Source organism: Schistocerca americana, chromosome 3 (assembly GCF_021461395.2).
Source record: "Schistocerca americana isolate TAMUIC-IGC-003095 chromosome 3, iqSchAmer2.1, whole genome shotgun sequence".
NCBI lineage: Eukaryota > Metazoa > Arthropoda > Insecta > Orthoptera > Acrididae > Schistocerca > Schistocerca americana.
The window spans coordinates 627736402-627764393 of NC_060121.1; the positions used below are offsets into that span (position 1 = coordinate 627736402).

General features: G+C 39.3%; 1 protein-coding gene across 4 annotated transcripts in view; it reads left to right on the forward strand.

Moving 5' to 3' along the window:
* LOC124606880 overlaps positions 1-27992 on the forward strand; it is a 305942-nt gene that overhangs the window by 215198 nt on the left and 62752 nt on the right. For all 4 annotated transcript variants that reach the window (XM_047138973.1, XM_047138974.1, XM_047138975.1 and 1 more), the window contains 2 exons: positions 13782-13892; positions 25184-25290. In XM_047138973.1, coding sequence (XP_046994929.1) covers positions 13782-13892; positions 25184-25290 — 218 coding nt within the window. The remainder of the gene's footprint in view (positions 1-13781; positions 13893-25183; positions 25291-27992) is intronic.

Below are 27992 nucleotides of genomic sequence, written 5' to 3' on the forward strand. Positions count from 1 at the left end.
TGGTTTAATAATTCCCCTGTAAATGAAGGAATTTCCAGAAAGGAACTTTTTCAGCTTACTTTCAAATTTAACTTTGTTGTATGTCACGCTTTTAATATCATTGGGTAATGATAAAAGATTTTTGTAGTTGCATCATTCACTCCTTTCTATGCTATAAAGTCAATTTAAATGAAGGTAATTTTTTCTATTATTGTGCTGGTTGTCATTGTGTATCCACGAGACATGTGGCCTGTAATAAAACAGTCATGGTCTCTCCATTGACAAAAGTTTCTGGATTAATTCCCCATTAGGATATGCCAAGGGGGAGTGATTGTGAGAAAAAGATCGAAGAGTCAACGAAAGAGTAATATTCTATGAACTGGGGTGTGGAGCGTCTGAAGTCTAAATGTGGCAGGGAAGCTAGAAAATGTGCAAAAGAAAATGCAAAGGCTCAGTCTAGATATAGTGTGATAGTGTGGGTCAGAGGAGTGAAATTGAAAGAAGATTGGCATTTCTGGTCAGGTGAATAATGATGAATAGAAAGGTTGGGCAGTGTGAGTGAGTTACTGTGAAAATTCAATGATGTGTTTTCTCTCATCAGAACCAGAAGCAAATCAGCTCCAGCTAGAGAGAGAAGGAGATAGATTTATATACATGCACAGAATCATGCGTGACTGATGTGCTGTAATAGAAAACAGTTACAGGAGAGAAAGATAAATTCAGTTTTGCTACAAAATTTCGCTAGTTGTAGAAATTACACCATTAAAAATTCACATTAGGAGGAGGGATACTTGGGAAAGACCTGGAGTGTCGGAAGATTCTTGGTGGACTATATCATGGTTAGACAGAGATTCCGAAATCAGACTGCTTTGTAAGGATTATCTAGGAGTGAAATGTGTTTTATTCATCTCGTAACATACACAATTTTAGAACATATGTCTGATGTACAGGAGACATGTCAAAGTTACAGTTAGCTTATTTGAACTTTTGTCACCCTTACAATAATACTTTGTGGAGAATTTATATATTTAAAATTTGTCAAACTTACAGTATTTACATCTACTATAACTTATCATAAATTTTTATTCCATTTTAGGGATCCAGCTCAGAGTATCACTTTGTCCTTCATGAAATCTTCCACAGAGTAGTAGCATCGTTCAATTAGAAGATTGTGTAACTTGCTTTTTAAAATATTTATCTTCATACTCATTATGTCACACCCTTTTATTGTGTTGTGAATTTTCATGTCCATATACTGAGGAGTCTGAGCATGCAGTTTTAAGTGCTGTGAGGTGAGCGTAAAGTTTTCTTTATGCCTTGTGTTGTATGAGTGTTCAAAATGATGTTTTTTTTTTAATAGATCAGCTCTGCTGCATAGGAAAAGAACCACCTCAAAGATGTATAAAGAGGGGACAGTTAATATTTTTAGGTCTTTAAATAATGATCAACATGATGCCTTCGGCTATGCAGAACACATGTTGCGAATGATTCTTTTTTGCAACTTTAAAATTTGCATAATGTTTCCGAGGTTTTCCAAAAAAATTATGCCATCTTGAATAATAGATTCAAAATAGCTATAGTATGCTATTTTCCTGGTGGCCATATCAGTGGCACAGACTAAAATTTCCATTGCAAATGCAAGGCTGTTTAATTTATTTGTTATATATTCTATATGAAAATTCCAACTCAAAGTACTGTCTATTTTTATTCCCAGGAATCTGACTGAGTCAGGTTCTTCAGTTTTTTACTGTTTGGTTTTAGAACTCATCATGTGGGTTTTTGAAATGTTAAGCCTCAAGTCATTTAGACTGAACCATGTTTTCAAGTTACTTAACACATTCATGACACACTGTGATATATTGTCACAGTTTTCATTTTCAATTAGAGCAGAAGTATCATCTGCAAACAAAGTTAAATGAGTATTTGTATTGAGAGGCAAGCCGTTTACATAGAACAGGAATGAAATAGGTCCAAAGACTGAGCCTTGAGGACCACCTTGTGACACAGTTATCCATGCTGAGAAGTAATCTGCTCCATTTGATATGATTACTACCCTTTTTTCCTCTCCAGGAGATATGATTCAAACCATTTCAAAGCAATATCCCTTATTCCATACCTGTGGAGTTTGAGAGGCATCAGGGCATGGTTTACAGAGTCAAATGCTTTTGTAAGATCACAGAATATTCCTGTGACCTTAACTTTTGTATCTAGTGATGAAGTACCTTTTCAGTCAACTCATTTATCGCATCTACTGTGTTTTTGCCTTGTTGGAAGCCAAATTGGTAATATGAAATGATATCATTCTGTGTGATGAAGCTTTGTATCTGTAAGGCAGCAGTTTTTTCAAATATTTTTGATATGACAGGGAGTGTAGAAAGGGGCGATAATTTCCCAGCTGTAGCAGTTATAAATCTAAGTGCTGACAAACTTATTTGTGCATTGTTATACAGTTATTAAATTTAATAGTTTTCAGCGGTGTTTCATGCCGTTTGTGATGAAATAATGATTTAAGAAACCTTTGGTAACGTTTGCTTGCTGTGTGTGTTTTTTAGAGTTTTCTGTACATTGAAGTCGTTTAGTAAATTTCATGCTTTAGTTTTCAACTGACGTTTCTCATGTTTCTAGAGAAATATTTCACTAAAATTTTCATTCAGTGTTTTAACTTCGTTTAGTGTTCCAGTGGCCGTTTGAATTTTTTGGTTTTAGCTAATATTTTTGTGAAGTTTTGTTGGTATTGGTATTAGCTGTGGTGTAGTTGTATTAATACAACAGGGTGTATACGACCCGTGACAACCGGGAGATCCAGGAAAAGCCCGGAAACTTTTTCATCCGGGAGAAAACCGGGAAAAACCCATGAATTTTTCGTTGTTTTAGTTTTCAGTTAAATTTTTGTAATTTTGACTGGTAAGAACCGCTACTCTAACAAAGGATGTTACTGTATCCCACTATGGCAGAATAATACTGCAGCATTAAAACATGAATGAGAGAAAAAAACGAAAATAAAACTTAAATTGCAAAGAAAATGCGCCATATAAAATAACACAGTGCTTGTACACGCATCTCCCAACAGCAAAATGTGTCAAAGGCTTTCAGAAGACTATGCAATGCTTCATAACAACAAATTGCCTTCGATTAGCATGACGTCATAACTGTTTACATTAGACTCATTTAATCAGTTACGAGCGGGCTCATGCACATGCGCAGTTGAGTCGCGTATGAGTAGTACCTTCTCCCACTTCTGGCTACAGAAATGTGGCTGTTGGCTGTGTAAGCAGCAGTAGGAGCAACCAGCCACACGGTACGCGGAAAAATTTTACTGGCGCGCCCAAGCTGCCAGATTCACGCGTGCGCAGTAGACCCGGATCTAGTGGGGAGTGGGGGCAAAGCAGGGTATCTGAACCGGGCGGCAATTTCGGAGTGAGGGGGCAAATTCATATTCTTGAGGAAAAAATCCTTGTTTCACAAAGCACCTAGCATCCAGCGCACATCGGTCTATCGATTATTCATACGATTTTGAAACGCACCCCTGCTGGGTTTTGAACACATTCTAAGTTGATTACTGAATGAATTTTAAGTTGATTTTTGAATGCGTTCATAATGTACGTGATTCTCTGCCAGGGGAATCGTCGTCACTTCTAGAAATAAACTTTCCTGCAGACAAAACGGGATGGGGCTATACGAGCTGAGTGGAATAAAGCTGAACTGGTGAATGCCAACTGCTGCTTGTTTATGTGGTTGATTCGGTTTGCGAATGTTCAGCGTTGTTATAATTACTAGCGAAATCCATAGATTCAGACCACCAGAGTGGAAATAAATGACTAACAGGTAAGGAAGATTACGTATTATCTTCTCGGTGTATCCAAGAAAGTAAAATTCTGACAGAAATTTTTTGATCAGATCGCTACACTAGACAGGGCCAGTTGTAGTCCCTGGCTATCAGCCACTTAAGTTCAATTCTGGAAGCAGCGTTGAAAATGCATCGTACGAACACGTAATAACGGCTAACCGGAGAATAATTGCTGGATAACTAAACTGGTGACTGTGGCAAGGTTAGTGAAGTTAACTGGAGAATGAGTTTTGACAGTGGTAGGAATAGTTACAGAATTAGTCATGAGAAGACTGTTTGTTAGAATGAGGAAGGAGAAGAAAAGGGGACATCGCACACATTATGGAAGAATATGACGATTCCAAATTTATACAAAAATTTCGTTGTGCTACTTTTCGGTCTCATGCTTGAGAAACTGGAGCGTAATGAAATGTGAACTATTTCCTAACGTAAGGCATTTTGTTTGTAGTAGGCCAAATAGGTATTTCTTATTAGCACTTCCTGAAATATATTCTGACGTATTATAAAAATGATCATTATTGCCAAAACAGTCTCGCATAATTGGTGCAATATTAGAAAGGCCTATTTTGTTTTGTCCAGCACACAGTGCCAAAGTAGACGTAATCAGATTGAGAAACCACACCAGTGTTGGATACTGTTTGTATTAACAGCTTTTACAGTATTAGACGACGACATTTCAATTTTTCATGTAGCAAAACGTTTGACGAACTTTGATAAGGTAATAGTCCTTTCGCAGAAGGGAAAGCACGTCATGTAAAGCTGTAGCAAGATTAGAGAGAAAAATCGCTAGGACCCAAGGATTGAAGAAATATGTACTTTCTTGCCTGTCTCTTGTCTTTATTGGGTTTAGTTGTCCTCTATTTAATTTTATGTCACATAGAAGAGCAAGTTATTAACTAATAGGCAATAAAGAGTCCAGTTTTTCTGAAAAGTTCTTGTTCTCCTGGTTACAAATAATCCTATTCAGTATTAATTGCGAGGGCAGGATGTCAAACCGACCGACTGGGAGCAGGAGAGGAGCTGCAGGACATTTTAATTTCCACTGTCCTGAAATAGTTTGATGGCATCCATCACAAAATATACACGTTTGAGTTCCACAGAGCAAAATACAGTGACGTGCGGTATAACAATGTTGTTTGAAGATGTGTGGCACTGCACTGCACACTTAATACTAAATAACCTGTCTTACATTTCCTTGAAGATATATGTTTTATGTATCAGACTCTTCAGAAAGATGTGCGCTACAAAATGAACTTATTTTTGAAAAGTCGTTTTTATTTTTAAAATTTTTGACATTCTGATGCGCAGAGCAGTCTGAGCTAAAGTGGATTGGGGGGTGGGGGGGTAGTCTCCACGTGACCCGTTTTTACATTTAGTTATTTTTCTGTTTCCTCTTCGATTACTGCTCTTGTGTCAAATGAAAACAAGACGGATTTCTGTGGCTGGGAGCTATCAAGTGAATTAAAATACCTTCACATAATTACAGAAGGCTAAAATATGTTGCTAGTGTCATATTTTATTTTATTTCCACCTTTCTGACAGTCAAGCATCATTCGCCTTGAAGAAGAATGAAGTTATTTTTGTCGGTTTGATAAATAAATTTGGCTTTTATTAAGCTTTCCTGCTGAGGCAGTCAATTAATTCCACACTATTGGCTAGTTTCGACTGTTCGCTGCATTTCAGGTGCACGATTTCAATTCTAGCATGTATGGCATTATGCCATAATAAAGAACCAAACATGAGATAATACAGTATGGGTACTCCAAGAAAATTTACGTCCCGAAAATCACACTGAAAAGCTTCATATCTGGTAGGAGCCTACGTCATTGGGAATCTGGACATAGGAATGTGCACTGTAAGGCGAGCTATGCGTTTTAGTATGGTTCACGAAATTCCGACGCTCTTGGAGTATCCTCTAATGTCTTGTTTCTTTTATGACAAGATCTTTTAATGTTTTACACGTACAAACATACGGGCTTTCTACGTCACCGTAGCTGCGCAATCGCGGTGACGCCTCTTATCTGGCGCTCTCTGACAACTGCTGAAATTAATCTATTTCTAACAGGTCACGGGAAAATATTGTGGTTTGTTGTTCAGAAAGCGTTATTTTCAAAGTAAATTTCCTGTTACGCAAGATGAACTATGTGCGAGAATGTACGATGAATTTCTTAAATAACAGAGTGTTATCAGTTTCACAATTTTGTCACCACCATATTTCAGACACTCCAGACTGATATTGCCTGGTCCGGGTGATTTACCATTCTTTCCTGTTCTCAACGCCTGAAGTACTTCACTTTCTAAAATCTGGATCTCATCATCTTCATGTCCTTTTTCTTCCACTGTTCCTTCTTCTCGATATTCTTCTCTGTCCTCATTTAATAATTTTTGGAAATACTCTTCCCATTCCTTTTGTGTTATCAGTTGGAGATTAGTTTTGCTTTTTGTGTCCTGTCGAAGCCCTTTTAATACTGACCATGCTTCTTTTGCTCTCCCGAATGCTAATTTGCTATTCACCTTGGCACATGTTCTTTCCCATGCTTCATTTTTTGCCATCCATATTTTTTTCATCACTTCATTCTTCTTTTCCTTGTATATTAATCTTGTTTCTTCTGATTTATCATTCAGCCACTGAAAGAACGCATTTTGTTTTTCTCTAACGAGGACCTCTAGTTCCTCTGACCACCACGCTGCTGCATGGTTGTGGTTGCTATCTTTTTTACCCAACACCTCTGTTGCTATGATTTTCACATTAGCTTTTATATAGTCATATATTTCCTCTGTACTTCCTTCAAATGATGCAACCTGTTTCCTTTCCATCCTGGCCGCAAAGAGTGTTCTGATACTTTCGTCTTGTAGGCTGTCAATATTGAAAGGTAAATTTTCATCTTTCTCAGTCTGCTTTGTTTTATTTATGTTACTTGTATCATTCCTTGCATTCTTCCATGGCCAGAAAGACTTCGTTTTAACTAGATTGTGGTCTGATCGACACTGGGCTCCTCTAGAAGATCTGACGTCTACTGCCTTGAAACTACTTGTTTGCCTAGTGATAATATAATCTATTGTAGAACGAAGTTCTTTAGTATTCTGTTGCCAAGTATATTTATGAATGTCTTTATGTTTGAAGAATGTGTTGGTAATTTTTAGATAAAATTGTTCACAAATTGCAATCAATCGTTCCCCATTGTCATTATATTCGTCCTCTCCATGTTTTCCTACTATTCTACAAGATTCTCTAATTCCTACCCTTTACCGAGCGAGGTGGTGCAGTGGTTAGACACTGGACTCGCATTTGGGAGGACGACGGTTCAATCCCGCGTCCGGCCATCCTGATTTACGTTTTCCGTGATTTCCCTAAATCACTCCACGCAAATGCCGGGATGGTTCCTCTGAAAGGGCACGGCCGACTTCCTTCCCCATCCTTCCCTAATCCGATGAGACCGATGACCACGCTGTCTGGTCTCCTTCCCCAAAACAACCAACCAACCATCCTACCCTTCCATTCAGATATCCCATGATAATCAGTTCCTTTCTTCTTGGGATTTTTTCAATAGTTTCCCTGAGTGGCCCAGAAGGTATCTTTCTCCTTATCTTTTGTGTCGTTTGTGGGTGCATATACGCCAATAATCACAACTTCCCTAGCAAATAATGTCATTTCAACAGTTATAATACGTTGATTGATGAATGTCCAATTTGTGATTCTTTCCTTCCATGGTTTCTTTATCATAATGGAGACTCCTGCTTTGGCTCTTACTGCTTTTGACACCCCACTCCAGATATGTACATAATTATCCAGTTCTTCTTCTCCTTGGCCTTTATTCTTTGTTTCAGAGAGTACAACAACATCCATGTTGAACATGTCAAGTTCTGCAGGTAGTAAATTTATTTTAGTGGAAATACCTTGAACATTCCAGCATCCAAACATCATTTTCCGTTTCTCATCGCCAGTTCGTCGTCCAAAGTTCCAATTTTTCCGAGGCATATTATTAGGTTTTTTTAGCATTTTTATGTTTTTATGTGAGTGAGGAGCTGCCCCACTGCACAACCCCCAACCCAGAGGACCAGGTAATTTTTACTCAAGGTTTTCTTCCTTTAGCCTTTGATAAGCCAATATCATACTACAAGGCAGCAGTTGCTAGTTTTGGTCTGCCCCGGGTATTTTATCCCATATCTGGTGAGCATTCCCCTATCTGCCACCTGGGGAGGCACCCGATGGGAGACCAGCAAACTCCACACGGTAATTTTGTTACTACCTACCATTTTTAGGTGTCTTATCTCTTCACCTTTGGAGGTAAACTGACCTGAATGATGGCAAACATACATACAGGTTGAGTAGGTGTCAACAAACTTAATGCCACAGTTTTTAATCAATCTGGATTGTGTAGAGCATTCCATTTCCTCTTTCCAGTTTAAAAATTCACCTTCACTAGAGAACTCCAGATCTTCAGATTTCACACATATTTGATGAGCAGATTGGAGATGAGCAATCCAACACTTTTTAGACTCGACTTCAAAAGTACACTTCCACACTTCAACCTCTTCCGTTGCTGCATTATGCCATGAATGTTTTGTTGGTGACATTTTAAACTTCTTTTCCAAGTAAAACACTTGTCGCATATATAGCACTAGTAGGAACATGAAGGTCCATTATTTGTAACATGAGGTATGATTTCATTCAGCTGCTGTGGGTGTGCTTTGGAAAACTGCTGTCTCAGAGCCTTGCAGTAATTGTATTCGTTTCCACAACTTTCTCACTTAAATGCACTCATTTTTAATATGCTAATACAAGCAATTGTGTTAAAACACATAGACTACAAAAAGGTGGGGAACAAGCAAATTTTGGCATTGCAGCACACTACAAAAAGCAACGAACAAATGCTCACACTGTAAAACACGGCAAACAAGCAAATGCTTACTCCGCACATCACTACAAAGAGCAAGGAACAAGTAAAGGCTCTCACAGTAAAACTGGCTCATTAAACAGAGGCACAATCAAAGACCATGCAATCTGCACTACATGGTGTGGACCAAAGACTTTACCCTCGACTGCTCTGGTTAGCATAGGGATGGATGTGGATGGGGCTGAATGGGTGCGACTTGTTCCAAGTCCGGGGCTGTCACCAAGTTTTCCTCAATCTCCTCCTCCTCCTCTCTCTGTGCAGTGCTTCATATCTTCTCCCCTCTCTGTCATTCTCCTCCCCATCCTTCCTGTGTCCAATCGCCCCTCTTCTCCTGCCATCTTCTTACCACTCTAGCCCTCTCTGATTGTTAGCCTTGGTTATTGTTATTGCAAATGAAACCTTCATTGGGAACTGAAGTCACTTATAATGAATGGGTAAATCAGTTAGAACCATTGGCATATGGGTTATGAGAGACATCACTCCAGATGCCAGATCTGCGAGGATAATAGCTTCAGTGACAGTATTTTGAATAGTTGTAATTTTTCAATGGGTAGGATTTCTAAGTTTTCGACAATTCAGATTCATTGCAGTATTCTAATCACAAGCTGATAAGACAGGAAAGTTGTATTTATGTTTTCTGTCAAACCAAAGGTGAGGAAAAAGCAAAACAGCATATTATTATGTACACAGTGTTTGTTTGAAAATATATGTAAGGAAAAATAATATATAAGGAAGAAACAAGTTGTCTAATGATTCACACACACTCCTATAGAAGTTGAAACTGACTGCAAGAGAGAAGTCAAAACCACACATTTTCACAGCACAATACAGTGTTTTAATCCTTCTGATTGGTTTTAACAGAAACATTGTACATTTTCATTTAGAAAAAAATGTAGCCTTTGTTGTCTGAATGTTCATTAGAGTATCACGTAAAGATTTAAATCAATCAAGAACTTTTCAAGATTTTTGCTAATGACATTTCCCCTTTCTACATTAAATATATATTATTTACGTTAAAATATATCTAACCTAAGCTCATCGAAATCTTCATTACAGTTTCATGCAAAAGTTTAAATTAAATTGGTCAAGAACTTTTCAAGAATTTTGCTAACAAAGGCTGAGGGCTGACTGCGTACAGCATGATGGGAAAGCGGGCTGTAGGTGTCGTGGGTAAGGAGGATGCTGGGACAGGAAGGGGGAGGGATAGCAGGATAAGGGTGGAGATAGGTGTAGTGCTCCTTGTGGGAATTTGCCTGGATGTGGTGGAGACAGGATAGTCTCCAGGAGGAGGGGGTATGTGTGTGTGTGGGGGGGGGGGGGGGGGGGGGTGAAAAGGAGAGAAGTAGAGGGGAGGTGAAATACAGGGCTGTGTAGTCCTGGGTTGGGAGTGGGGAAGGAGAAAGATAGGTGGAGGACGGGGATAACATATATTGCAAAGAGAGTTCCAACATGCACAATTCAGAAGAGCTGGTGTTGGAAGAAAGGATCCAGGTGGTGCAGGCTGTGAAGCAAGTTGTGCTGGGCAGCACGTTCAGCAACTGGATGGTCCAGCTATCTCTTGGCCAGAGCTTGTCAGCGGATGCTCTGTGCTCACATAGAAAGCAGTATTGTGGTTGCAGCTTAATTTTTAGTTGACTGCTTGCACAGCCAGACCTGCCTTGACAGGATAGGAAATGCCTATGACTGGACTGGAGTTGGTAATAGTGGGAGGATGTCCCATACTGTTTGTCTTCCTGGAGTCATGGAGCACTATAAGTGAAAATGAATTACTAAATTTTCTAGGCTGTCTGAAATCATTTTCAGTGTAGAATTCATGGGGTTGTTTGTTGAGCCTCAAGTCTCCCTCATTAATTTTGACCATGTTCTTACTGGTGGCTGCTCCATACTACTGTGCGTGCTGTTCTGTCTTATCAAACAACATTATTTACACTTGGACAGTTATTCTTTCCACATCAAACTTTCCCTGTCTTCACAGCCATGCCATTTGTATTAAATGTAAGTTTTCAGAAAATAAATCGGGACACAAATATCCAGTGACTTAAACCACTGCTTTCATTTATCACATTTCTTCCATAGACTTGGCTCATAAGAAAAATAATCGATTCATGTGGAAGACATCATAGAAGTGAACTACTTGTCAAACTGAATCATTCTAAATGGTAACTTCTCAGCCAAGTCAATGATATTGTGACAGTGGGCCCATCCTATGTACTACTGCCTGCTCACAATAAAAAGTAGGTTTTAATTGTCAGCCTCTGCAATTCACTGGGTAGGCCATGTGCCAGTGCGAGTCATTGAATTGGGACTGGTAGCTTGTCACACGTCAGCTGACTTAAGCCAGTGTTCACCTTTCTGTACCAGCAGAACAGCTGCTAAACTTTCATTAAGGACAAATGGACATCAAGTGGGTACTAGTCCCATATAGTGACACTACTGCGCGATGTGTGCTGTAATAGAATTGTTTTCATGTGACTGCTGGGTAGTCCACCAAGTGGGCATTTTGAATGTGTACATTGTCTGAGAACTGCACCTGTGAAAGCTTTCTTTACAGCATGTCCTGAGGTACTGTTGCCCAAATCTCCCCATTGTGCACTATGCTCTCCTCTTAGCCTCCTCCAAATCCAGCCTACCTTTTCATGTGTGTTTTATGTTTGGAAAATTATCTCTCTTATTTCTATATTACAGTTATTGCTTTCTGTTTCACTATTCTGCTTTGCTGTTTCTGCGATGACTGTCCTTGTCTATATATTCATAAGATGATCACAATTCCTATAAGCACTTTTTACACAATTTACACCATTAGCAGCTTGTACACCTTTAAGATTGGTAGTGTGGCATATTAGAGTATTCAGTTTCTCTGTCTATCTATCTATCTATCTGTCTCTATCCTGCCCTCCCTCCCCCCTTTTTCTCTATTAAAAGAAAAATCCGGTGATGAGGTTTATATGTAGCTGAAATACAAAATATTTCCAAATTGCTTCTTTTTGGTCTCTTCTTGGGGAATTGAAGAAAGATGACAACTTAAAGTTCTGTGGGCCTCGCCCTTGTGACTACAGTCAAACAGAGTTTAATCATTGTATTAGTTACCTAAGCAGTGATCTTTTTTGCCTAACTTAGTGTCTTTTTTGCCAAATTTTGTGTCATTTTTGTCAGTTTTGCCCATTTTTGTCTTTTTCACCAAATTTTGTATAATTCTTTTTGTCAAATTTAGGGTCATTTCTGCTCCATCTGGTATCATTTTCTGCCAAGCCAGGGGTTGAAATTTTTTTATTCCTCATTTGATTACTGTTTGCCAATTATTTTTTTTTAATTTCTGTTGTTTTTTTTTGCCAAAATTAATACTATTTTCACCAAACTCAGTGTTTTTTCTTACCAAATTCGGTGGTTTTTATTTATTTTTACCGACTTTGGTGTTGTTTTTTTACCAGTTTTTTATTAGATAAATTTGGTGTTAGATGTTATTTTGGCAAATTTTGTGTCATTTGACAAATTTTGTGTTACGTATTTCGGTGCTATTTTCATTGTCACATCAGAGTTCATTACACAGGAAATGAACTGCCAGTTTATTGATATATATGAGCCTCAACCTTGAGGAGATTAATAGTCAAAATGCAGTCTTAACATTCAGCAACTAACAGTTACAAATATTTGTAAACTGTTGTCCTCAGATTTATAACATTTTTACATGGCTAAATTACAAAGTTTATCACTCGTGAAAATTGCTGATATCATATTATTTTTCAAAAAAGCGGTAATTTCACAGTATTATCTTGTTGGAATTTTCCTGTCCCAATAATATTTCTTCTATGATAAAATGCTGTCTAGAATTGGCACCTACAAAGCTTGTTTTTAGCACCAATTTTGTAACAGAATGCCCTAGTAGCTGTTAAGATATACAATACTATCTTATTGTGTTCCACAACATGTTTTTTGTTATCTGTAGTGTACCTCTAAGGTAAGTAATTGAATATCAAGTGTTGATCACTATAAAAACTGTTACCTGCCACAATGCATAAAATATGAAGTAAATATTTCTGACCCTGAAAACGTAACCATTCTTTTGACAGTTCTGTACATGTTGTGCCTCCTCAAGTCCATTGTGTGGGCTGACTGTCTCTTTCCTCCAGTGCATGTGCGTCTTTTGTTTGTTCTTATCTTCCCTTTTCCTCCTGTAAATAATTTTTGGTGTGTCTGAAAGCTGGTCTCTCAATTACTTACTTACTTTGAATCCATCAACCATATTCTTGAGGGGCATTTATGAATAGATGCTCCTCTTTTGTTTTGGACAGTAAAGGTTGTTGTTGTGGTCTTTAGTCCTGAGACTGGTTTGATGCAGCTCTCCATGCTAATCTATCCTGTGCAAGCTCCTTCATCTCGCAGTACCCACTGCAACCTACATCCTTCTGAATCTGCTTAGTGTATTCATCTCTTGGTCTCCCTCTATGATTTTTACCCTCCACACTGCCCTCCAATGCTAAATTTGTGATCCCTTGATACCTCAGGACATGTCCTACCAACCGATCCCTTCTTCTAGTCAAGTTGTGCCACAAACTTCTCTTCTCCCCAATTCTATTCAATACCTCCTCATTAGTCATGTGATCTACCCATCTAATCTTCAGCATTCTTCTGTAGCACCACATTTCGAAAGCTTCTTTTCTCTTCTTGTCCAAACTATTTATCGTCCATGTTTCACTTCCATACATGGCTACACTCCATACAAATACTTTCAGAAACGACTTCCTGACACTTAAATCTATACTCGATGTTAACAAATTTCTCTTCTTAAGAAACGCTTTCCTTGCCATTGCCAGTCTACATTTTGTATCCTTATATTTATATATTTATTATATTTATTTATTTATTATATTTATTTTATTTATTTATTTGTATATTTATTAAAGGTGTGCTATTCTTATTTTTCAGAATTGTTTGTTATACATCTGAAATAATTTATGAGTTTCATTCATAAAGTAATTTTTACAAAAATTAAACTCATAGTTAAGTAATAATACAATAGTATAAAATAGCATCATGTAGAACTTACCTTTGTTGAATAGGTACATCTGCTACAAGAAGTGAATCTTCACACTTGAATAACCAGCAACAAGGAAATGTGAGAACAAGCTCACGGGGCCGTATTTTGCTGCGACCAGTGAAACACTGGTTAGGTAATTGCATCATTCCCTTTTACATCTCTTTGTTGTATGTGATAGATATAAAGAAATGTGTGGTTATAGTCTGTACAAAAGTTACTTATCCAATTTAAATTTTGATAGCCTTGTGCTAAGTATTTGATAGCTGTGGGTACAAGAGTAGTGCTAAATATGCTTATGTGAATGCTATCTATAAAATAACATCCATTAGGCTATAAATAAAATACTGAAATACTTAAAAAGAAAATTTATTTGAAAGGCTTGCATCTATGCTTTTATTTTATTGTATTTACACATAAACACTACTCAGATTTAAGAATTTATTGTGTCTATTAAATGGTCACAGCCAGGCTCTGAGAATGTCTGAAAGTTATTTGTTGGAATCAGTTTTGGGAAACAAACCTATCTTTTTGTGCATGAAGAATTGAAATCTTGTGTAATAAATTCTTCTCAGTTTTCAAGCCACATCACTTGGAATAAAATTTTTGAGCTCGATGGCTATCTCTGCCATTATCATCAGGAGTAGAACCACTAACTGTCAGGCGTGACATATTTTCCTTGCCAGCCCTGGCAGTCTGTAGTTTTACTCATGATGATGATGGCAGAGATAGCCATGGTAAACTCAAAAATTTTATTTGAATTAATGTGGCTTCAAACCCAAGAAGATTTTATTTAGACCTGCCGTGAAAGACTCTGAGGACACAAAGTCAATGTTTATTGGCTGGAAGTTAATATATAATCTGTTCACGTTTCTCATGAAGAGTGTTGAGACATACCTGGCTGTATATCAGCTTGTAGTTCATCGGTGACAGCGATCACGACAGGAAATTGGCTGTAAATAAGTGAGAGTAGAGCATTATCTACAGCGAATAAAGGTCGACACACACAAATTTGGTTTTCCTTCCATAAACTTCAGACCCCCTCACTGAATTAGTTATGGTCAGTCCATGTCTTAATCATGTAATTAAATCTCATTTACCAGGTATGCATATACTGCACCTTCTAGTTATTCAACAGTAGTCACTGTGCAGTATAACCTAACCAACCATCAACAGTCTCTCTCTGATGAACAATACATGTGCCACTTTTTTATTAAAAGTAATCCATAATCATTGTTGATTGTCCTACTTCTGTGTCCATCTTCTTATTGACAACAGTACATCAGCACACCATCACATTATTATGGTTCTGATTGACACTGATTCCACTCTCGAAATGTCAGAACAAACTCATTTCCCAAATGACTTCAGGCCCAGTGCTTGTATAGTTTTGAAAAAGTGGCTACTACAGTTTCATATTGTTAAACATGTAACTTCGATAATTTACAATTAAAATTTTACGTCTCAAATTAATTGAATAGTGCAGAAAAATGGGTTTTATTTTGAACTTTACCACTATTTGCTAAGACAGTTCAATAAAACACCTGGAAAATAGCTGTTACCGTTTCTGATTTAGTCGCTACAACCGCTGTTTCTTTTCAGTTAGAAGAGGTGCTTCAGTCTAATGCTTTTACTTATCCTTCATTGTACAAAAAGCCACTCCGCCCATATTAGCCAAAATTTTTTAAAAACAAAACAAACCTGACGGCCCAAGCAAGTTTCAAAACCAGTTGCGATTTACATGGCAGCGAAAATTAACTGCGGAATTGGAAAACTGGCAACCAGAAGTAGGTTTTCAGAATCAATTTCCAAGTGTTTACATGACCGTCCAGAAGTGGTATTGGGAAATTGTTTTACAAAATCTAGTTTTGGGAACCCCCAGTAAACAGGGTGTATGTTGCAATAAGAGTTTCGACTGAAAGAAGCCTTCTTGATGATGAAACTGCAAAAATAACTAAATAAACAATACCACACATAAAATTACTAATTAGCCTGAAATTAATAAAGTGCTGATGTTCCTACCATGTTTTGGAAATTAGCTACATGAATGTTTTAAGGATTCCTGGGGGTTAATTTTCCTAATTTTATCAGTAATATAGTAATTACACCTGTTTACATGTCAAAAATGTGACTGGAATAGGAAATAATTACTGTTAGTTAATCAAACTTAACTGTAGCAAGACTGGTTACTTGAAATTGTTCAAATTAATTAGGAAATTATTCTGATTAATGTAATTTAGCAAAGTTGGGCCTGGTCTTATGCTTGGCATTACAGGATGACAGCTTTATCTTATGGCACTTCTCTCACTAACACTAATTATGATTAAGAAAGTAAAAAAAAAGTTATCATTTAAGGAAGAAAATAACAAAACAAAATGGGAATGGCTCCGAGCTTGCTTTGCTAAAATGTGAGTATTGTCACGCAAGAACACTAGAACATGATACGACTAGTCAACCACAGAGTACAAAGCCTGTTTTACGTTACTCATCTCAGTTATCTTAATCTATCTCAGTGGGTTTCAGAATTGATTATTGTTCCATGTTCCATGAAATCCACAACCAAGATTCCTTTAGCACATCAGAAACCAGCAGTAATAATCTTTTTGACTTCTAGAATTTTGCAGTCTTTATTTTTTGTAAACCAGTATATGCTCTCTCCATTCACTGCTGTCCTAATGCACAGTTTTCCACTCTATGTGTCTGCTAACCTACTGCAACTTTATCATCACATCTTCTTTGCATACAACACACTTTTTATAAGAAATGTTAAAACCTTTGAGAGGTTTTTGTTATTAAAATGTTTATTGTGAATGGATCTTACATTTGTCAGAATCCTTAATGCCAAAACAGGTTTTAAACAGCTGCCGTAGACGAACGAGGAACAGTGTAACAGTCTCGCCATTGCTGGAGTCATCATAATAGCTTTCTCCCCTCACCCCCAGCCGCCTTACTGCTTGCCTAATCTTCCTCCACCAGTCCTACCCTACATGAGGAAGGAGAATATATTTTACTGACAGGCCTAGTACATTCATTTAGTTTGTAGTCTTGAGTTGGCTGTGAATATCGCACAACTATTTCACCTTATTTGTGTTGTAATTGATGGAAATAAACCTTGTGGCTGTGAACATAGATTAATAACGCCTCTTTGGCTAATTGTAGTTGGTTGCATAGTGTAAAACTCTACTCAAAAAGAAAAGTTTTTCATTTGGATGGTTGATGGCTGTCATATACTTTCATTGAAACCAGTGCCTGTTGTCTTCAGTTATTTGTAAGACATTCAATCAAAAGAACAAATAAGATGCATTAAGAGTACTACTAGGCAAAATAAATTAGGTAAGAAACGCTGTAAAGATATTTTCAGATTGTGTTTCGCATGTACACGCGCGCCCACACCCACACGTATTTGACTGTTTCTATGGAAATTTCCTTAAATTGTTAATTGTGTCTTTTTATGCTGATAACATGCAACCCCCCCCCCCCCCCCCCCCCCCGGAAATAAAATTCAGGTACTTCGAAAAATCGCTAAAATGCTCCATATGAGTCATGATGCCTTCGGCATCCCAAGGTATCATGCTGCTCCTGCTGTCGTAAAGCTTATTCACAGTGATATCTTATTTTGGAATTTATGTTTTAGAAAATGGTTACAAATGGAGTGTAATACACATATGATGTACCTTCACTCATGATGTGCCTGATTTCAGAGAGCATGCATGTGGTTCGCATGTCCACTTATCAAGGCCACCTGGGGGATCAATCCCCTGACGCCCTCTGGTGAGATGCCAAAGAAACAGGATTATTTAAACGATTGCAAACAATTGCTTGGTCTGTTCTTTATGCTGTATTACTTTTGTAAAATCAGTGTGTTCAGTGCCATGCACAATCTGTGTATTGTATGTTGCTCTATAAAGTACTATATTCCATACATCGTGTTCGTTCTCGCTGCAACAAACTTGTTGACGAGTGAAGATTACGTTTTCTCTGCATGTTAGTGTCAATGCTAAGCCACCTGACAAACTTCTCGATGGAAGAAATACTCCAATGTCTCATTGCCCAGCAGCAACCTTTTGCTGAACAACAGCAGGCTCACATTACTGCTCTCAATCAAGTGGCATCTGTGTATTAATTTCAGATTAGTCTCCCACTAATGCAACTGTCATCGTTTCTGGCATATGATGAATCAACTGAAGATTGAGACTCATATGAGGCACAGTTGTGTCAACATTTCCAGGTGTTTTGCGTGGGTGATGCAAACCTGTGTAGGGCTTTCTTTCTTTCCTGTGTTTCGCTGTGCGTGTATCAGTTGTGCCAACTTGGGCCTTTGCAACAATCAGCCAGCTTATCATTTTATGACATGTACAACCTTCTCTCAACCTATTACTGTGACAGAACGCATATCATTGTGATGTGAGTAGAATTTTACCATTGTCAGAAATGCCCAAACCAATCTTACAAAGCCTGAGATACAGAACTGATGGATTTAACCATTGTTGTAAATTTGTCACTAGCACCCGTCACAAATCCTATGCTGATCATGTGGTGTGTGAATTATTAATTGTCTGACCCCCAATAGGGAAGTCCATGAAAAGCACTTCTGTATGAGAATCTGATGCTTGCAGATGTGCTCAATATAGCACAGTCCTTTGAAGTGTCACGGCCTGCAGACGATCAGATTGCTGCATGGGGGAAGTACTGGAAGTTGCTCAGTCAACCCCTGTGAGGCACGCTGCGCGTGTTCAGGGTGATGGGGAAGCTGTTACAGCAGTGCAATCTTCAACTCAGTGTTGCATGGCTTAGTGTCGGTACAGTCACAACAACAGTGGGTGCGGTCCCCCATTTCGTCTTGCTCATACAGCTTCATCCAACATGAGCATACTGTATGCCCTAAGTGCTCGGCAGTTTGCAACAAGTGGCATAAGAAAGGTCACATTGCATCAGTGTGTAACTCCTCTTCAAACATGGTGGACACAGTAGCACCGATGGACATTAACTGTATCTCTACAATGTTTCCCAGAAAATTGTTTATTGACTTGCGTGTGTTTCATAAACAGCTAAAAATTCAAGTGGACAAAGGAGCCGCAGTGACTTTAGTAAACATACAAACAAACATATGTGGATTTGGGCTCCCCTCCCCTCCACAGGTTTCATTGAAGTCGATTAGCTACAATAAATGGCAGTTGTCTACTCCTGTCTCTTACAGATCTATTGTTTGCCCTCTCACCTTCCTTGTTGTTGTTCATTCCCAGACCTGTTGGTGTTGGACACATTTGACGCTTTCGGTTTTTCCATTGCCAATGAGGTAAATTTAATGTCATATCACATTCCGTATCAGCAACTGGAGTCCCTCTCCTCTGAGTTTTCATCTCTGTTTTCCCCTGAGCTAGGTTATGCTACTGGTTTTCAGGCCCGCATTACCATGAAACAGTCCTCCAGTGTTTTTTTGTTTCCGGCACGACAGCTGCCTGTCATGTGCATGACTCTGTCAATGCCGAATTAGACCATTGGACATTACTTGATGTCATTCAGCCTATTTATTTCAGTGAATAGCTATACCACTGGTCATTGTTAAGAAGCTGATGGGTAAGCTTCATCTCTGCAGCGACTTCAGTGTCACGATTAATGTACAGTTGTTGAGCGATACACATGCTTTGTGCTGCCCTGACGAGTTGCTCGCAAATTTGCAAGGGGGGCACTACTTTTCGAAGATTGATTTGTCAAAAATATACATCCAACTCCCCTTGGATGACGCCACTAGGCGCCTTCTCGTTGTCAATACATCTTTCGGCCTGTACTAGTATCAATGCTTGGCATTGGTGTCGCTAGTGTGCCAGAAATTTTTCACCATTTTTTAGAACAGCTCACAGCTTGACAGCATCAATTACCTCGATGATATTGTCATTTCTGGTTCTTCCAGCAAAAGCCACCTTCAAAATCTCTGATTGTTGTTTTCTGTTTTCCAATCTGCAGGTCACAAGTGCAATCTTGACAAATCTCAGTTTTTTTCAGCCTTCAGTTGAGTACCTAATTTCTGCCGTGGCCAACCTCCTGTAGGAAATGCAGGCATTTTTAGGTAAATTCATGTAGTACCATAAGTTTTTACCAGGAGCATCCATGGCTGTTCGGCCATTGAATGTGATTTTGCATAAAACTGTGCCATTTTCAGGTCCCAGCTTGTTACCGAGCATTCACTTTGCTTAAATCTAAGCTTCAATCTGTCCCATGCTTGGCTACTTTGCAACTATGTCAGCACCTTGTATTGGCTACAGATGCCTCTCAGCACAGTCTCGGTGCGGTGTTGGTGTACAACTAATGCTAAAATTTTAACTCCTGCTCAGCAGCGGTATTCTCAGATTGAAAAGGAGGCTTTAGCGATTGTGTTTACCCTTTAGAAATTTCATGTTTTCTTTTATGGTTCTAAGTTCCATTTAATCACAGATCGCAAGCTGTTGGTTGCTCTTTTCAACCCTTCGGCTTCAGTGCCGGACAAGGCAGCGCATCATTTGCAGCAGTGGGCTCTCGTCCTCTCTTGTTATCATTATCAGGTCCATTATCGGTCGACAGTGCAACACGCCAATGCTGATGCCTTATCTCGCCTTCCAATTGACCTGGACCCAGTGTTCGATCAGGACAAGTTGCTTTGTTTCAATTTACATCTTGAGAAACAAAATGGGGTCAATGGTTTTCCCATCACTTGTGCAATGATAGGATTGGCCTTTGCTGCGAATCTTGTACTTAGTGGGTTCCTCTCTTTTGTGCAGCTTGGTTGGCTGTAAAAACCCCTGGGCCATGCCTCGGATCCCTTGCGTAATTACTTCTCCCTCCAGCACTGCCTTTCTGTGTTTGACGGGTTCTTTTATGAACTACGAGGACACTGCTCCCTGTGTTGTTGATTCCCACTTCCCTTACACTGCAGTGTACAGCAGCTTCTGCATGTTGGTCATTGGAGGACCTCTCGTACCAGAGCTTCAGCTTGCCGGCATGTGTGTTGGCTGGGCGCAGATGGGGCATTACACAGCTTACTCTCGCTTGACTCACTATGTTCAGCAACAGGCAGCCTCATGGTCGTCATTTTACCATTGGCCAACTCCGCAGTGCCAGTTGAAGTATTTACGTGTCAATTTTGCTTGGCCCTTCCTAAATCAGTGTTGACTCATTGTAGTGGACACCTAAGTGAAGCTTCCCTACATGGCACATTGTCTGTCCATGTCTACTGTAGACACTATTTTGGCCCTGCCTAACAGTTTTGCAGTTGAAGGACTTCCATATGCCGTGGTTACTGATAATGACTCCCAATTTGTTTTTAGAGAATTTGCATCATTTTGTCGGAGTATTGGTGTTCACCATCTCACAGCTCTCCCTTTTCAACCTGAATCTAATGGTGAGTCTGAACACATGGCTCGGATGTGTAAAACTCAGATGCAATAGCATGTATCTGGCAGCTCGCTGAAGCTGCTTTAGACCATTTTTTCTGAGTTCATACCATTTCACTCTTGTGGGGACAAGAGCTCGGTGGAGCTGCTACATGGACGCCAACCACAGACACTCCTTCACTTGCTGCATCTGACACAGTGCCCACTGGCATTGCCGGCTCAGCAGTGGTTCCAGCTGGGTGCGGCTGTTTGGGCTTGTGGTTTCGTCTGTTGGCTGAGTTGGGTTCCTGCTGTCATTGATCATCGCCGGGGCCAGCTCTTGTGTGTCGTCCACACTCCTGATGGGTGGATGTCCCATCATTTCAACCAGCTGCGGCTGCATAGAGTGGGGCCTGTTCTGGAAGGCCCTCCCTCCCCTTGCCATCCCACCCCTTGCCACTGATGCCTATTTCTGTATCATATAAGATCAGGTTTTCAACACAGAGGGGTTTCTGCCTGTCAGATCACTGATGGGGATTCCTGTCTCCACCCCCATTCCTCGACTGTTGTTGCCAGTGCAGCCCCAGCTGCATCTGACTTTGCAGCCACCAATTCGCCACCTCTGTTGCTGAGCCCTGTGAGGCCGTCATCTCTGACGCCCACACTGACACCTCCAGCACCAACCTCTGCCCTTGAAGAGGACATTGCTATGGGGACATCATCCCCAGTCCTGCCCAACTCACCCCCTCACCGCATGGGCCTCTACTCGCTGGTGACTGCCTGCTACGTTTCGCAGCAGCTGCCGAAGTTGGGCGATGAGATGGATGTTGGCTCCATCGTCGGTGTTTTCGATGACTCATAATCTCGGTGTCTTGTGAAACCAGTGTTTTTTTCCCCACAGTACCAGTGCTTTTCCTGTACCATGCATTTTTCTGTGCCTTGTGTTTTTTGTGTATGTATGTACTTTTGACCACCTCCTAGAAAGGAGGAGTGATGTACCTTCACTCATATGTGCGCGATTTCAGAGAGTGCACCTCCATACTGTTTGTAAGGTTCGCCTGCTTCATTTCATCATTGATTGTCCTCTGTGTCGACATACTGTGTTGCTATACTGCTTGAAAAATTGCGTGGGGGGGGGGGGGGGGGGTGTTAGTTCAACATTGATTACTTTAAATGATGTAGCCAACAGGTGCACATTTGTGTTTCACAGTTCTTTACTTTCAACCCCAAATAATACACAGTTATTTGGCCAGTGCACTATTGTTTAACTTTCGATAAGCCTCATCAATAGTTTGCAGGCAGACATCAACATACTGCTACAGTAGTTTACTGTTGAATATCTACGAGCAGTAAAAACCTAACCACACATTTCACAGACTCTTGAAATAAATTTGACAGACAGTAATTGCTTTAACACACGGCCTATTGGTGTAACACTTATTTAACGGTTTAGTTGATGCATTGTTGCTGTTCTAACCAACACAGATTCCTTGTCTGAAACTCGGCCGTGGACTTACTGTCTCGGGCCCAAAAATCTGGCCTTTATATATCCTCACAATAATTAGATGCTGAAAAACTCTACATTGTTCAAAGTTATAAAGTTACAGAAATTACAATTAAAACATAACTCATTCAATTAACTGAATACATCGAAAAATTGCGTCTTTTTAACAGTTTCTTCTTCTACAAGAGTTAGGCCAAATTATTTGTGTAAATGATGAAATTAACAGATATCATTATGCAAACAATACTTTTGACAAAACTGTTAATTACTTTGGAATTAATTAAGGGCTGGCTCTGCTAACATGTTTTTGAATAGAGCCAAATCTATTCTTTTAGAATACTATTAGTTCTTCCTCCAAATGTTTACAATTAGTACAGAATTTATATTTGCTTATAAATCAACAATAGAATTTAAGTTACAAAACAATTACTGATGTCACCCTATAATGAAAGATACTAACTAGGAATAGTCAAAATAAATTAGAAAATCAATTACATACATAAAACTAAGCACAAAATTAGACCTGGTGTTATTATATTATTTGAAACTGAGGGCCAATCTTTCTCTTTTATAAAAATGCAGATTATACTCATGTATGTTAATGATAATTAGTCAAAAATGAAAAAAATGAATTTTAAGGAGGCAGATGGCAAAACAAGAGGGAAAGTAAAAAGACCTCAGCTTGCTTTGTCACAAGTTTGCTGGCCTGCTTATAGTGGCCACATGAGTCGGAACCCTGATGTGTTCCAGTGAGCCACCAGAGAATCAGCATTATTTAAGCAACCGTGAATGAGTGCTCGGCCTATCTTTTATGCTGTATTACTGTTGTCCAGTCAATGTGTTCAGTCCTACACCCAACCTGTATCTAACATATTGCACTATAAACTACTATCTTCCATATATCGTGTTTTTTCTTGCTGTAACAACATAAAACTTACGGAAAGATTTAACTGCCATTTGACTGTGTGATATGTTTTATTAAATGGTCTAGATTTCAGCCTGAGGCCATTTCCAAGCGTTACAAATTTCAAAAATCGTGTGACTTGCGTGGAGTACATGTCATCATCAAAACATAAACAAGTCATCCTAAAAACATATGTTTGCAGTTATATAACCCCGACATTACATAAGTAATGGTGATATGTTAATTGGATGGTTCCTATGACTTGTTGACATGGTAAGGCTTGAAATAAAACTGATCACAGCCTTTTGTTGCAATTCAGGAATGGTTCTTGCAGGTTGTTCTGACTTCATCAGGTCCTATATACGTTCCATTGGTGAGAGATTTGGTGGTCTTCCTGGATGGGTCACTTGTTGTACTCTACAAAAAGCATGTTTCATTGCAGTATAGGCATTTGGTACTTTATCCAGCAGAAACACCAAATGTGACTCTGAGTTGTAACTAATGGACCCCCCAAACCATGAAGTCTGGGATGGTACCTGGTGTCAGAGGTGAATGCACTCTGGCATAGGCAGCTCACCAGGTCTGCGCAATACACATATAGGTCCATCGCTCACATGCGGACAGAACTTACTCTCTTCGCTGAAGACAACAGAATGCCATTGCACTCTCTACTCAACTCCTTCACAACACCTGAGTAACTATGCTTGTCGGTGTCAATGGTAGCCTGCTCAGATGCACATGTGATCTTAATCCTGCTGTGAGCAGATGGTTTCCAAAGGTCCCTTGTGACAAATCAGGTGCAACATGTGCTAGGATTTTACCCCTGGATGATTGAGGGGTATTCGGCCACCACTGCTCGCACAGTTTTTGACGTATGTCTGTACTATGTGAATGTCCAAAACCTGGCCTACAGGTGTGGGAATTTTCCACAGGGCACTGTTGAAAGTAGCAACCTACTACCGATACACTGTGCCCAACATGCACAGCAACCTGTCGATACATCCATCCAGCCTTCTCCAGGGCCACAGTGTGACTCCGTTCAAATGGCTGAAGCTTTTCATCAGGAGTATGTACTGATTGCTGCGGTGTGATTGTACCCTAGAATGAATGTCCCAGACACTGTTCACCTTAATCAGCACAGTTGCAGTCTACAGAGTAAAAACAGAAGGTACACAGACAGATGTCCTGAGCACAATTGTGACAAATGAATCACTAACACTATGACCCTTCAGTATACACTTATTACTCCCTTGTGCCACTAACCCAGTTCGTGAGGGTGTTGCTTTTTTTTCTGGCAGTATATGAATATTATAATCTACATATAAATAACATGTTTCTGTACTTTTTAATTACAGTATCATAAAAGTTCAATTTGATTCAGCTTAGTTCTGTACTCTCTCAACCTCCAAATCCTAAAGGAAATTTCTTAAGGTACTAATTTTTACACAGAAAATTTTGAGACTTATTTCAGTTTATTGGCTCACAGCAGCAAAATACCACATGTTTCATGTTTAGTTCCATTACAAAGCTTCAGTCCCACATTGACTCGTGAATGAACAATTCATAATGTTAAAAGAAATTACTTAAAACATTTGACTGTGTTAATATAACTTGTTTCATCTGTTTCTGTCCATATTGTATGTGTATGCTTATAAAGAATATACATTGTGTAGGTGAGACTCCTTCATCAGTCATTAACTGTATGGCAGACAACAATAAAGAGAAAAATAACGACGTACGAGAGAAACTATGGAATGATCAAGGCTCAAATGCTTTGCCTGTAAGTACCCTCTTATTTCATTTCATTCCCCTTGAAACTATGCCAGCCTCAGATATTACTCATGAAAATTATGGAACAGTATTTGCGCTGAGCACAACAAATAATAATATTATTGCTATTAGTTTTGATTATACCTTATGTTTATGTTGTTTTTTTACTATCATATATAAAGATTTTCACACACTTGATGATGGTTCGAATATTGCTTGTGTAACAGGTAATCAAATATAGAATGGGTTTTCCAGCTTTTTATTAATGCAATAACCATTAGAGGAGGTACAGAAAATCAACTGTTCTGATCCATTCCAGTGAATGTTTTGACAGTATTTCAAAGTTAAGTCTATTACACATTGTTATTTCTGTGGAATTTTGTTGAAAGTTGTATGAGCAGAAAGTAGATGGCATGCTGTCAAGAGTGAAATTTTGGTGTCCAGTTATGAATTCATATGAAAATCATAAATTACCTTTGAAGTATTGCACATCATATTGTGATAATATATTCTGTAGAGTGACTGGATTGTGAACATTAAATATACATTGGATATGGCCACATCTTGGGAGGAAAACAAAACTGAGTGGCTTACAGAAACTTACTCCCCTAAATTCCCAGTTTGCACCCAAACAGATGGAGGATCTTTTCTCCATACTAAACCAGTGTTTTCTGTGGTTAATATTGAAAATGTATTTGGTGAAATCTCTTCCCTTGGTAAATTACAAACCTTAATTAAAATTATGAATCCTATCCAATCATGGGCTTTTGCTCTTGTATGTATGAGACTGGTTGTCCGCTTCACAAAAAACTCACCATGTGCGCTGCCAGTGACAGTTGCAGAAATGACCACTCTTCCCGATCCCTGAAATGTGCTACCCTAATTACAGAACACAAAATGCAGAAACTGAATGTCAAAATTTGCCTCCCACATTTTGAAGCTTGGAAAAGATATTGTTGTTTATATCCAGTTTCACTGTGATGAGGTAGTTGGCAGTACCTGGCATTTTTACTCTATTGATGTCGAACTCCGGTAGTTGTGCAAGTAAATTAAACCATGGGGGCGATAGGCTATTTGGCTATCCCCTCTCATCATTCCTGGTGCACCATCTGCCACCTCCCCTGGCTGAAGAAAAGACTTACAACCCAACACCAGCCAGTGGCTGAAGGATCCACAGCTTGTGGGTCCAAGAGCTGCCCGCTCCTTTTCTGTTCCAGTGCACATAGCAGTTAAGTCTTCACAAGATTCTTGACTGTAAAAACTGGTGAATGAGAAAACAAAGAAATCTCAGGAGAAGGCTACTCCAGTTACCCCATAGGCACCAGATGGCGCCATGCTGTTGGACTTTCAACTGATATTTGCTGACATTGTTCCACCTACACCAGTGATACAGTGACCCTGGGACATGACCTATCTTCCTGGCCCCTTCACTTCTAACCAAAAAACCATTAATGGGATGATTCAGTGGAAGTGCAATAGATGTTACTGTCACCTTGCAATAGTACAAAAATTGTTTGGTAATGTATTTAAATTTGGGGTGTAGAGTTGTACCCTGAATGACGAACCCAGCTTATGTTGCTCCTGTGTTTGTTATTTTGATGTCACTTCTGTCTACAATATAAGTGACATTTATTTAATTACAGTCCCTGTAACGTGAGGTACAACTGGCTCTCTTTACCCCTAATGTCATCAGTCGACTTTATCACAAGCATCGACAAAATTTAGTGAATAATTGAAATTTTACTTTGTAACTTTGCTAAAGTCAACAGGCACACACTGTTTCTACACCTGCGCATTCGGTGATTTTTTGCTGCCATGGTCAGTCGTGCGGCGCTTGTTCATAAAAACCAGGCCCGATTCCATGAGTTCTGCAGTGTATTTCACTGTCACTTCACTCAGTTGAGCATTAGTGAAATACTACTCATAATATTCACACTTTATGTAACACAGTTACTAAATAATAAATTTTTTGTCGTGTGTTCCTACAGAAAATACTTAATTTGGATAAGTCACAAAATAAATCGCAAATTGAAGTTTTTCATTGAAGCACAGCTTTAATTAGGGTTTCAATTCTAGGTAGAATACTGCCCTACTTTTCGTACACAGTCGCACTTCCTATCTTACACACTCTCTGGTGCGTTTTGCATTCAAGTCAGCAGCCGTAACAGCAGACAAAGCTTTCAGCCACAGCCTTTATCAGTAAAAGAGAGATGCACACCATTCACACATGCAAGCAAGCACACACGACTGGCAACTTCAGCAGCTCGGGCCAGAATGCAATTATCATGTGGGATGCAAGCAGCGACCTGAGGGGGCAGTGAAGGGGAAGGGGTAGTAGTAAATGGTTGGGGAGAGAGACAAAACCTATCTGGTGGAGTGTGCAGTGACTAGACTGCCAGCAGCTGAAGGTTGTGGGGCAGGGAAGTGGGGCAAAAATGATCAAAAAAGAGAGGAGTAAGGTAAGACAGGCAGATGCGTTGGCAGATGGCTGCAAATGAACTGGGTGGTAGATGAGAATGGGAAGGAGATGATAGGATAGAGGGGCTGGAAACTATTGGGTGGCGGTTGTGGGGACAGTATGTTACTGTAGGTTGAGGCCAGAAAAATTAAGGGGACCAGAGTATGTGTTATAAGGATAACTCCCATCAATGCATTTCAAAAAAGCTTGTGGTGGAGGGAAGGATCCAGATGGCTCGGGTAGTGAAGCAGTAT